The sequence below is a fragment of the Rhinolophus sinicus genome, linkage group LG14 (assembly GCF_036562045.2).
Source record: "Rhinolophus sinicus isolate RSC01 linkage group LG14, ASM3656204v1, whole genome shotgun sequence".
Lineage (NCBI taxonomy): Eukaryota > Metazoa > Chordata > Mammalia > Chiroptera > Rhinolophidae > Rhinolophus > Rhinolophus sinicus.
This window is the reverse complement of record NC_133763.1, coordinates 42560260-42572760: the sequence shown is the minus strand read 5'-3', so window position 1 is coordinate 42572760 and position 12501 is coordinate 42560260. Positions and strand designations below refer to the sequence as shown.

Here is a 12501-nt window from a genome sequence, read left to right as displayed (position 1 = left end):
AACCAGACTTAATCACCTACTTATGGGAAAGGTCTCCTAAAAACTGGGGGTAATGATGGGAGACACAAACCCACCACCACCACCTTCGGTGCCTACACGCGATCGCCAGCTTTTAGGAACTGTCTCCTAGGTCAGCAGCTAATTCAGCATCTGGGTCAGTATCTGATGTGTGCACTTTCAGCCGTGAAGGTAGAGGGCTGTCCTCTGCTGAGTTCACTCTGCTCGTGTTCCCCTGCACCGGCACCTGTACCTGCCCACACACCCTGACTGGATCCTCTCTCTCGGGCTTCCTTCAGAAGGGTGATCCTGTTTCACAGAAGGATAGGATTTCTGAATCCCAAGCATCAGCTGGCACGCTCCTTCCTGCCAGTCCTCCTGTCTGCCCTGAGCCCAGCACAGGGGCTGTGGGGAGCCGGCCCAGCCAGAGCACCGAGGCCCACACAAGCCGACCCAGAGACACCTTCTCCTCCACTGCTCCTGCTGGTGAGTTCATGCCCACATTTTCTCTTTGACCCACACTTCAATCTCTGCAGCTGGATCTTAACCACCATCGCGAAGGGCCCCAACCATCTTTCTCCTCGAGTTCCTACATCACTCTGGGGAGATTTGGATCTTTGGATCACCGCAGTCCCTAGTATGTTGCCTTGCTCCTAGAAGAACCTCTGTAAAAATTTGTTAAAGAATTCATTGATGGGTACACAAAGGCACGAGCTAATGAAATGAAGCACCCATGGTGGGGTGGCAGGCTTCTGCCCGTGTGGGTTGGGATGGGCAGTGAAAGCTGCCTAAGGCGCCCGACAAAATGCCACAGAAGCCATCGTCTATTCTCCTGGCTGAAGCTCTGCTCCCGCCTTCTGGGCGTGGCAACAAGCATGAGTTGCCCAGATTAACTCGGTTGGTAGTATGCGGTTAGGGAGACATGCGATTCTTATGGCCACATTCGTTGCTCATGTAACTTCTAAAATACTCGTCTCAATGCCCCACCTGAGCCTGGGCCTTGTCTTTGCACCAGAAGAAAGAATATCTGTCCCCAGATCCCCACCCACTATGCCCATTTCTGGTCCAGAAATTCTGGAGTCTTCTTGGGATTAAAGGAGGCCCAGAGCCCCACTGCTTGATGCCCCCACGTAAGTGCCAATAGAAGAGAGGCTGGCATTGAGCACTATTTTGTTCGATGTTGACTGAGGCACAGGCCCTGCTTCCCCAGCCCGGGTCTGCCTGTACGGGAAAGGACGATGAGGGGAATGTGGTAGGTGACGGCCACGTGGAGCACGGCCGTGCTGGTTCTTCTCCCCCAGTCCCCTGAAGAGTATCCCCTGAAGGGCAGATACCCCAGAATTGGCTGCAGAGACTAGATGAGGCTGGGGTCCCACCACAGCATGGGACAAAAAGGGCACACCCAGTGCCAGGCTTTGATCTGGGTGTGGAGGAATCGCTGGAAATTTATGCAGGGGTCCCTGAAACCACCTGGCTGTGGGCAGGAGCGCCTGGTAACCACATGGGGAGGCCATGGCAGCAATCCAGGCAAGAGGTGAGGTCTGAACAGGCTGGCACTGGAAGAAGATGGGAGCGCAGGGGCAGGGAGATGGGACCTCCTGGGGCCAGGTCCCACGGGATTGGGAAACTCATGGGGTGTGACGGTTGGGCAGAAGGAGGCCTTTCCCTGAACAGAGAACCAGACTGAGGCACAGACAGAGAAGGAGGACAGAGAGGGCAATGTGAGCTCAGACAATCACAGGGGCACCAAAGGGAGGCCCCAGTTATGCTCTCCAACTCAGGCCAGCAAGGCAGCTATTCCTGGGGCAGCCAGACCCGGGCTCCTAAACAGACTGTAGCCCACCTTTATGTAGCACTCCCCAGGTGTCTGGTGCTGTCCTAAGGGTTTTACAAACATTCACTCCTTTAACTATCTCAACAGTCCTAAGATATAAGTAGTCTCCCCATTTTACAGGTGAAGAAACTGAGGTACAGAGATTAAATGGCTTGCACAGAGCTAGTTGGAAACCTAGGGCTGCCGGCTCCAGAGTCCATGCTTGTAACCACTGTAACAAGGCAAACAGACGGCAATATGAGACCCTGACAGTGCTCAAAATCTAGAAGCCCAGGAACAGGCCCACAAGTCCTGTGTCCCAGCTGACTTCCAGGGCAAAAGCATTTCCTGAGTGCTGGGAGGGAGCTCCGTTCCCGCCTCCATGGTTAATTGCTGTGGTTAAATCGTAAGCCCTGATCTTCCTGCTGGAAGGAATTACCCTGTGATCTTTCTTTTCACCATCACTGCTGCTGCTGCTGCTGCTCAGGTTGTAAAGGAAAGCTGTTGCCCGTGTCATTGTGTCTCTTCAGGACGACAGCTCTGTCCTTGAGCAGTCCATGCAAGGAGAGAGACAGACTGCCCCCGCAGTGCCCACCTCACTCTAATGAGGAAGAGTCCCATGTGACGGGCTTCCAGAGCCCCTGCCAACCCTCCTTGTCTTCTTTCAATTGCTCCAAGTAACAGAACATTCTCCTGTTCCAAGAGGCAGACAGACAAGATGGGGGGGTGGGGGAAGGCGGTCAGGGCATGCCAGAATCATCTGTGAACGTGGGCAGTTACTGGAGCTGCAAGTTTATGCACGGCAGCCCACTCGTGTATCTCCACAGATTTGCACACGAGTACATGTCCATCTATGTGTTGGGTAATTTATGTGCAGCAAGTATGCGTGTGTGACTATTTGTATGAAAAGGCACATGTCATCGTGTTAATGTGTGTGGGGGGGAGGTCTGTGTATGGTGTGGTGTGTATGTGTGTGTGACTGTGTATGTGTGGCCATGTGTGTATCTGTGTCTCCATGTGTGTACGTGTCCTGGGCACAGTCCCCGGATGAATGAGAATAGGTCACACACGGTGGTGAATCTTCGATTGTGGGACAAAAGGACGCCGGAAAGAATGTTGGTTTCGAAACGAGAAAACTTGGGTTTGATTCACAACTTCATAACTGAGTGATTGAAGGACCTTTGGAGGGCATGTACCTTTCTACTTCCGTTTCCTCATGTGTTAAATGAGGAATGACCCCTAGCAGGTAATGCCCCCTAGCTACCTTAGCGGCCGTGGTGAGGCTCAAATCCTGTGTGGAAATGCTTGGCCAACCTGAGAGTAAGAGACTGGAGTGGACAGAGGAAGCAACTTCGCCACAGGCAGAGGTGCTTAGAGTACAGGCAATACAAGCTGTCCCTGGCCTCCAATGGCCCCAGGGACATCTGTCCCCAGGCATCCAAGCAGGCTTAGCCTAAGCAGGGGCAGCCTCTGAAAGGGCCAGCCTGCTGTACTAGCATGGATGTGACACTCACAATTTACCAGTGCCGGGAGAGGGAATGAAGAAACGGCCATCCCACCCCAATTGCTGCCCCGTGGCCCCGCTGCTACAAGCTACCAGCATTTGCTGAGCACCTAACACCTGCTGTGTACTTTCTTTGTGGTGTCACTTCCTCACTACACATTTATGAGGCAGGTCCTAGTAAGGCCATTGATTCTGGGTCACACAGACACTAAGTGTCCAGGCACTCCCATCTGCCCCAGAGCCTGAGCTCTTAACTAGGATGGAGTCTGCTACAAATTCACTAAGGGCTGATTTCGGCAGACCCCACCCCAGCCGTCTGGCTGCCTTCACGTTCTCATCAAGTTCAGGCCTCCTGGCAGAATGCTGCTCTTGGCTTTGAGTGCTACCTGTCTGGTGCCTCCAAGGCTGCCATGTCCACCCTTGTCTTCTGCCCAGGAAGGCTGAGAGAGCTGGGTACTTGTGGTCACCTCCCCACCACGAAAGAGCTATAAGACTGCATCTTACTATTCCCCAGTCAGGGAAACTGAGGCCCCTGAAGGGTGTGGTAACAACATCCCAACCACTGGGAAATCACAGAGGAACAGAATTTATATCCTTTGGGCCCCTGAGGCTGGGCCAGTAATTCAGGATGAGGGAAGAGATGGGGCTTGGACTGAGGGCCTGGCTGAGACCCGGAAGAGGTGGGCGAGAGAGCTACCATGGAGGGTGAGTCCGTGAGACTTGAGGCCTGGCTGAGTGAAGAACAGTGTGGATGAGAGGCGGCACCCCAGATGGAAAGAAGGGGCACTGCGGGGACATCTACGCAGAGTGGATCAGGCATTGGAGCCAGTAGAACCACAGCGCCCTCTTCTGTCCAGCCCTATGCGGCTGCAAGTTTGGGCTTTCAGCCATGGTCCTCTTCCTCACTCAACAATGGGCAGTGGGAACCCACCCTATGCCAGCCCCACCTGCCCACCTTCTCTTTCCCCCACCTGCTGCCAGCCCTGTGACATCTGAGCTCACCCGCCGTGCAGCTGTGTGTCCCTGTCCCTGGGGCTCTCCAGGCCTGGGTCGCAGTGCACACGGTTGTCTGTAGGATGACTTCTTTCAGCCATCCTCTGACTCAGAGACAGCTATGAGCTCACCGAAGGTGTCAGGCTTGGGAAGCAACCAAAGGTGAGCATGAGCGAGGCCATAGGAGGCGCTCCGGGGCTCAGGACACTGACACTCAGTGCAGTTCTCCAACCTTGAGAGGCCAGACCCACAGCCTGGCGCTCCCACAGACTTCTGAGTGACATCTGCTCTGGGAGAGGCAGAGGGCTGAGCCTCCACAAGGCCCTGTGTGCAGGAAGTGCCTTGTCTAGACGGGGACGAGACCACCAGCACCACAAAGCCACGTGTGGCAAACATGAAGTGCTGCAGAGCGTGGCAGGCAGTTGGGGTCACTGTGGACTACACCAGGTGGCCAGAGGAGGCCTCCCAGGACAGACGGAAATGATAGTGGCTCCATTTGGAATGCTTGCTGTGTGCCAGGCACACTAGTCGCAACATACATTACTTCCTTCTTCCCCCAAGAACCCCGAGGGAAGGTACTGTTAGACCCATTTAAAGAGGGAGAAAGTAAAGTTCACAGAGGTGGTGATTGGTCCAAGGCCACATACCCAGTGAGCACAGAAATGAGATTCAAACCCAAGTCTGTCTTACTTTGGGGGAAGGGAAGCGAGTAAAAGTCAGAGAGGGGCAGGTATAAGATGCACTGGTACCATGAGTGGACCAGCCTGCCCCCATGTACAAAAACGACAAAGCTCTGGGGAGCTGAGACACGGATCAAATATTATTGTGCCAAAACCTTGTCTAGGGGGTTCAAAGGAAGGCAGGAACACCTTTCCCTGGTGTCCTAGGGAAAGCTTCATCTCCAGGTGAGGTGAGAAGTAGGCGTGCAGGTGGCAGGACCTGCATAAATAGTGACCTAGAGGGAATAAAACACAAGTATGTTTGGAGGGGAAAAGAGGTTATTTTAACCCCATGTGCTGTCTTGGCACTGTGCCAGGCAAGCACAGCTTATGGGTGGAATCAGACACTGTAGAAGATTCTTGAATATGATGGTCAACTACGGAGAGGATTTCATCCTTGAGTACTGATAATTTTATCGAAGCCTTAGCATACTGGGCAGAGGAAAAGATGTAGGACCCAGGGAAAGCCATCAAGGACCCCACACTCTGCAAGCCGTGCAGGCTCCAGGACCCTGCCCAGCACGATGGGTGACGACCCTCAATACCTCAGCCGGCAGCTCCACCCCCACTGGAGTGTCCCACCCTACCCAGAGTGTCCCTCGCCTCCCAGGAACCAACATGAGACAGAGGAGGGAAGCCTGGGAAAAACCAGCTCCAATCTTGGTTCACACAATTATCGTCATTTAGTCGTGAGATAAGCGAATGTGGATGCAAAATCGCTTTGAAAAGACTACAGCGCTATCCACTGCAGGCCACCCTTGTCATCTGTCCGTGAAACTGCTCCCAAGGCTGTGACCACTGCAGATTTGACCTCCTCCCACTCTCATCCCCAGCCTGCCTGGTGTCAGTGTTCTTGAGTTGAACTCAAAGCTTGAGTGACTCTGAGGAAAGATTCTTAGTCTGTTTGTGGAGATCCAAACCCATTCCTCTTAACCCCACCCCAACACACGCACACACACACACACAATTACTTCCCACTGCCTAAAATGATTTGTTTTAATGAAATCATTCCCCATAAACATCTTGGACTCAGGCCAAAAAAGAAAAAAAAATACCAGTGTCTGTTGGCTTCTAAAGTTCCTGTTATGTGGGAAGATTGGCAAACAATAGGTATAATGTAATAATCTTTCCGACAGGCACTTTACATATGCTATCTCATTTAATTACCCTCACAAGAAGCCTAGGATTCCTAGAAAGGAGGGGCTAAGGCACGGATAGCTTACTGCTGGAGGAGACACTTGTGCCCACCCAGCCTCCATCCTCTTGTTTTTCCTTCCCAACAGAATCAATTGCGTTCACGTATCCATAGCCACCCCACCACCTGGTCCAAGAGGCAGTGGTAGAGGTGATGAGAAATGGTTGAAACCTAGACATATTTTGAAGCTATAACCAAAAGGATATGAGAAGGACTGGCTGTTAAGTGTGAGAGAAAATAAAGGAGTGAAGCAGGAGATGGGGTGTGGAAAAGTGTTGGGTACACTGGAGGACTTCACGCAAATACAAAAGTATATGTTTCATTATTAAGAAACGCTAGCGTCCTCTTTCATTGCGGCCTCTATCTGCCATCGTGTACAGAGACCTCTTTTGGCTGGAGGAAGTTTTCCCCTCTCGGCCAGCCTCCTTCTTTGCCATTTCTCCAGTTAGTGTGTGAAGACCCAGGGGGATGCAAGTTGATCTCAATGTTGCCAAAACACCTATGAGTTTCCTTTCTCAAGTTAAACCTAAATCAGTTCTTTATCCAATGGTGTACCTTACGTGTATAAACAAACCTCTTCTCCACAGCTCACAGCAAGCAGGGAAGGCTGAAGGTCTTCATGCTTCTTCCCTGACTCCCCTAGAATGGATGTGTGTGGCTGGAAAGAAATGGAGGTCGCTCTGGTCAATTTTGATAACTCAGACGAAATCCAGGAACCGCAAGACTACGCCACAGACTTCGACCCAAGCAGCCGAAACGGCCAGCCTGGGAGCAGCCCCTTCTCCAACTGGGGTGTCCTCATCAGCGATAGCACCAACCACGAGACGGCCTTCTCCAAGCTCCCAGGAGACTTCATCCATTCCCCAGGGCCTGAGCCAGGGGTCATGAGTGAAGGAAACCAGCGGGTCATCATCAACATTGCTGGGCTGAGGTTCGAGACCCAGCTTAGAACCCTCAATCAGTTCCCAGAGACCCTTCTGGGAGACCGGGAGAAGAGGATGCAGTTCTTCGACTCCATGAGAAACGAGTATTTCTTCGACAGAAACCGGCCCAGTTTTGACGGAATTCTATATTATTACCAATCTGGCGGGAAAATCAGGCGCCCGGCCAATGTCCCCATTGACGTCTTTGCTGATGAGATCTCCTTCTATGAGCTAGGGGCTGAGGCCCTGGACCAGTTCCGGGAGGATGAAGGCTTCCTCAAAGACCCGGAAACACCGCTCCCCACCAATGACTTCCACCGGCAGTTCTGGCTCCTCTTCGAGTACCCCGAGAGCTCCAGTGCTGCCCGTGGCGTGGCCACGGTCTCCGTGTTGGTGGTGATCGTCTCCATCACGATCTTCTGCCTGGAGACACTCCCTGAGTTCCGGGACGACAGAGAGCTGAAGGTGATGAGAGACCCCAGCCTGAACGCGAGCAGGACCGTCCTCACCCACACCATGTTCACGGACCCTTTCTTCATGGTGGAGTCCACCTGCATCGTGTGGTTCACCTTCGAGCTGGTGCTGCGGTTCGTGGTCTGCCCCAGCAAGACCGGCTTCTTCAGAAACATCATGAATATCATCGACATCATCTCCATCATCCCCTACTTTGCAACCGTCATCACAGAGCTGGTCCAGGAGACGGAGCCCAGCGCCCAGCAGAACATGTCGCTGGCCACCCTGAGGATCATCCGGCTGGTGAGGGTCTTCCGCATCTTCAAGCTCTCCCGCCATTCCAAGGGGCTGCAGATCCTGGGGCAGACGCTGAAGGCGTCCATGCAGGAGCTGGGGCTGCTCATCTTCTTCCTCTTCGTTGGCGTCATCCTCTTCTCCAGCGCCGTCTACTTTGCCGAGGTGGACGAGCCCGAGTCCCATTTCTCCAGCATTCCTGATGGCTTCTGGTGGGCGGTGGTCACCATGACAACTGTGGGCTACGGCGACATGTGCCCGACCACCGCAGGGGGCAAGATTGTGGGCATTCTGTGTGCCATTGCAGGGGTGCTTACCATTGCCCTCCCTGTGCCTGTCATTGTCTCCAACTTTAACTACTTCTACCATCGGGAGACTGAGAATGAGGAGAAGCAAAACATCCCACGAGAAATCAACAAAATCCTCAAAAGTACGGAGTCAAGAGCGGGCAGCATCGACTCTCTTAATAAGACCAATGGTGGCTGCTGTGCAGAGAAGTCCCGGAAGTGATCTGTCCAGGGCTTCTTGGCTTCCTGTGTCTCTGTCTCTCTCCCCCTCCCACTGCAGCCTTTGCTCCCTGTTTCCAAAGACCAAAATTTATCTTTTGTGACCAACAGGCCGTCGTTGCCTGCAAGCTGTTTTAATAAACTCCTACTCCTGCTCTATTCTCTAAGCTGTTTCCTCTCACCCGACTATAGGAAGACGTGGCTGTCCTTTCCTGTGAGGGGGTAGTTCAGGTTCTTGCGACTCACCTGTGGTCCCCAAGACCAGCGGGATCGGCATCACCTCCGAGCGAGGAGCTGCACAATCCAGGCCCAGCCCGGACGCACTGACTCAGAATCTGCATTTTAACAACTTCACGGGTGATTCATTTTTCACATTAGACATGAAGAAGAACTCACTGGCGTTGGTCTCCCTTAGAAGAAGCACATTAAAAGGCCAGGGATTGCTATGAGCAATGAATAAGAGCTCAGAATTGTTTAATAATAATACCTTACCCTTGTGTGGCATTGCATCAATTTTCCAAAGCTTTCCCCCCTACATTATCTCACTGCCTCTCAGAATAACTAGTAGAAGAGACTTGATAATTATTCCCATAATAATCGTGCAGCTGAACAAACTACAGGACAGCCACTTACCTAAGGTCACCCAGAAACAGTGACCCAGTCAATGGTGGGACCCAAATCTCCTACCTACTAGTCTAGTGCTGTTTCCACTCGTAGATGTGATGGAACAGGGTGGGGAGGGAGAGCGGGGCTTGAGGGCTTCGTCTTTCCGAGGATCCAGGCAGCAAACCTCTGGGCAGGAGCACGCTTTTCTGGGGGCTCGCCTCATCTCCTCACAGCCTGGGAAGGCTCTGCAGGACCTCGGGGACAACCTCCCAGGCACAGAGCTGCCCATGTGGTGTGGAGCCACTGCTGTCCCAGACACTGCTCCCACAGGCTCCCCTGCCCTGCTATCCCAGCTTGGTCAGCAGCTCATCTCCTGATGGCACTGCCCAGCTTTCACTCTGCTCTGGATGAAGTCCCTTCCCCACGACTTGCTCAGATGCTGTCTGAGGATACACCAGCTGGTACAGGAATATGTTAGGCAGATGCTTTGGGGTAGCAGGTAGCATTGGCTCACATGATTGAGAAATGCAGGAGGAGAGCAGATGGTAGGCCCCCTGAGTCTGGGGACTCAAACATCACCTTCAAAGCTCTCGTCACCTCTGTCCATCTCCTTTCTATGCTTTCCTCCGCTGGATGGACTTTATGCCCCTTGAGCCAAAGGGCATGGAGCGTGACAGCCCCAGGGCACAGCCTAGCTTCATCTAACCAAACCAAACCAAACAAAAATACAGAGCGTGCCAAAACAATGTATACACATTTTAAGAAAGGAAAAAAACTGTATTAAAATTGTAATACCCGATATATACTGACACCAAAAGATGAATACAAGTCATGTGTATACATTTTTTGGCACTCCCAGTATATATGCATATGTATACATATGCACTCACATATATAATCACCTATGTACCTAATTGCTGCTCTATAATTCCTCACAAAAATGTTCCATCCAAAAGATAGGGACTTTTCTCTGTCTGGTCCACTGCTACATTCCCAGGGCCTATCACTGCACATAGTAGGTACTCAAAAATATTTGTTGACTTAATGAATTGTCCCTTCAAGCGCTCCTTTCCAATTACCCTAAAGAGATCAAAATAAGCCACTCTGCAGGCCTGGTGAGATTTCATTCCCCCTCACCCTCACTCTCCCCTAAACCCTAGACCTACAGGCTAAGGCCAGACACTCCTTAAGGGGAGGTATGAGTGCAGGGGACCCTTGAAGGCGTTATGGGGTAGGCTCTGAGGCCTGGGTTGCAGCTGGTGGAGGGGCATGGGGGAGGCCTGGCCTAGAGACCCTGCATGCTCCCAGTCCGTTGCCCTGGGGCTGCTCTCCCTGGTAGAGGCTTAGAGGAGGGCAAGGAGAGCAGAACCCTCCTCTGAAACCCCCACTCCGAAGGCCTTGTCTCAGACCCCTTCACGAGATTTCCAGGGAAATATCTGAGCCCACAAAAGGCAGCCCTCCTCAACAAGCATCCTGGAAGTCCCATCTCCCGAGGCAGTTTGGACTTCTCCTTCGTGTCTTGACTCTGCCGAGACCATGCCCTGACCCAGCCTGGCTCCACCTCAGCAGATCCCTGTTCCCAGGGGAACCTGCTCAGGCCACCTCCACTGCAGCTGCCAAGGAAAGAGTGTGGTCCCTCCCCTAGGGACAAGGCCCACCCCAGCCCTTTCTCCATGCCCACCCTTTACCCCCTATTCCCTCCTTAGTAGGTCCTGGAAATGGAAGGGAAGGAGACACCCAAGGTGCCCCTGCCCCCCTCCGCAGCTGATTCCAGCCTCCTAAAAAATAAAATGCATTCACCCCTGGAGTGGAGTACTCCAAAGGCCCTTTGAAGCTGGAGGAAGAAAGCCACCCTGATCTCCCCAGAGACCAGTGTGTCGCACATCCGACAGACAGGAGAAGTCTGCCCTCAAATGCAGAGATGAAAAAGAACAGGGGGTGGTAGGGAGCTGGGGAGATGGGAAAAGGGAAGATCAGACAAACTTTTGTTATTGCATCTCAGGGGAAGCGGAGGTAAAATGCCGCCTGCGAAATGTCACCAGATAATGAATGCTATTTCACTCCCCGTTGCTGAGGTGTCTGTCAGATGCATGGGGAGAGAGTGACAGCGAACCTCATTAGGAATTTTGGGTGGATCTTCTGCTCTTCTGAACCAGAAGGGCCATGGCTGAGCCCCCTCCTTCCCACCACCACTGTCCTGTCTTATTGCTAAGAGAAATAACACGTAAAAATATAGCATAATAATAAACAACTCCAAGCTCCCAAGATTATTGTGGAAATTAAATGAGATAATATGTGAAATTCCTTAGCAAAGGTAAAACATGCTGTACAAAATGGGTTGCAGGTAGCTGACGCCTAGGATAAGAACTCCTCAGCAGGTGGTAAACCGTTCAAGAGCCGTGGCTGTGCCTTTTTGATGCTATAATCTCAGCCCAGTGTCTGGTGCATAGCAGGTGCTCAGCCAATGAAGGAAGGAAAAGAGTAACAGAAAGAAAGAGAGATGATGCAAAGATCACATCGTGTCCCTTGAAAAGAGACAATAACTTACGTCTATTGCATGCCCTGCACTATTCCAAGATGCTCAATGTAAATGACACGCTAAGGCTCATGACACCCTATAAGATAGAACCTACTATGAGCCCGGTCTTATAGATGAGGGAATGCAGTCACAGAACAGTCTAGTAACTTGCCTAAGATGCTACAGCTAGCAAGTGGCTGAGCCAGGATTCGAACTCAGAGGCTTGGCTGCCCGTCTCAATGTTTCTCCTCTGCCTCAAGCCACCTCTCCGCACAATGCTGCCTCAGGAGAACCACCATGGCTGAGCCTGGGAGGCAGGTAGAGGTTGTGGAGTCCTTACTCCAACCCCACCTCCCGTACGCCACAGATCCCACGATCACCTGACGATTCTGTTCTGTCACTGTTGCTAGGAAGCTGTGTGGAGATGCACGCACCCTCCAATTTTGCCTAGTGCTAACCCCATCCAGAAGACAGGAGCCAAATCGGTCCAAACTTTTCTCCTCTGTGGTCAGCTCAGTGTCACTTGTTGGAAAACATGTCACCTCTGATCCTTCCCCCATGCAATATTCTCACCTTATTTCTGCCTTTTGAAATCCTCTCCGTCCCTCCACACACCCCTTCCTCCATGAAGCTGGTTCCGATCTCACCTTACCTGTGCCTCGTCTGCCTGCTCCCTCCACTGTGAGCTCCTGGAGTGGGGGGTCTTGCCTGGCTCATCACCAAAGCCTCAGAACCCTGATACTATGTGCCCCACACAGAGTCGATGTTCAGTTATAAATTAAAAGTGTGATGACACTGTGATTCTTTAGTGTTGAATGAGACTTTACAGCGTGCATTAGCTATCTATTGCCACATAACAAATTACCCTGAAACTTAGCAGCTTAAGACAACACGCAATTATTATCTCACAGTTTCTGTGGGTCAGGAATCCAGGCAGCTTCTCCGGGCCCTGACTCAGGGTTTCTCATGAGGCTGCAATC

General features: G+C 52.2%; 1 protein-coding gene across 1 annotated transcript; it reads left to right on the top strand.

Annotated features, from left to right (window-relative positions):
• The first annotated feature begins 288 nt into the window (after positions 1–288).
• On the top strand, positions 289–12495 carry KCNA10 (potassium voltage-gated channel subfamily A member 10). The gene is made up of 2 exons (XM_019730567.2): positions 289–483; positions 6809–12495. Exon 2 carries the CDS (start codon positions 6866–6868, stop codon positions 8399–8401), a length of 1536 nt encoding a protein of 511 aa, XP_019586126.2. The 5' UTR covers positions 289–483; positions 6809–6865; the 3' UTR covers positions 8402–12495.
• Positions 12496–12501: the final 6 nt, after the last annotated feature.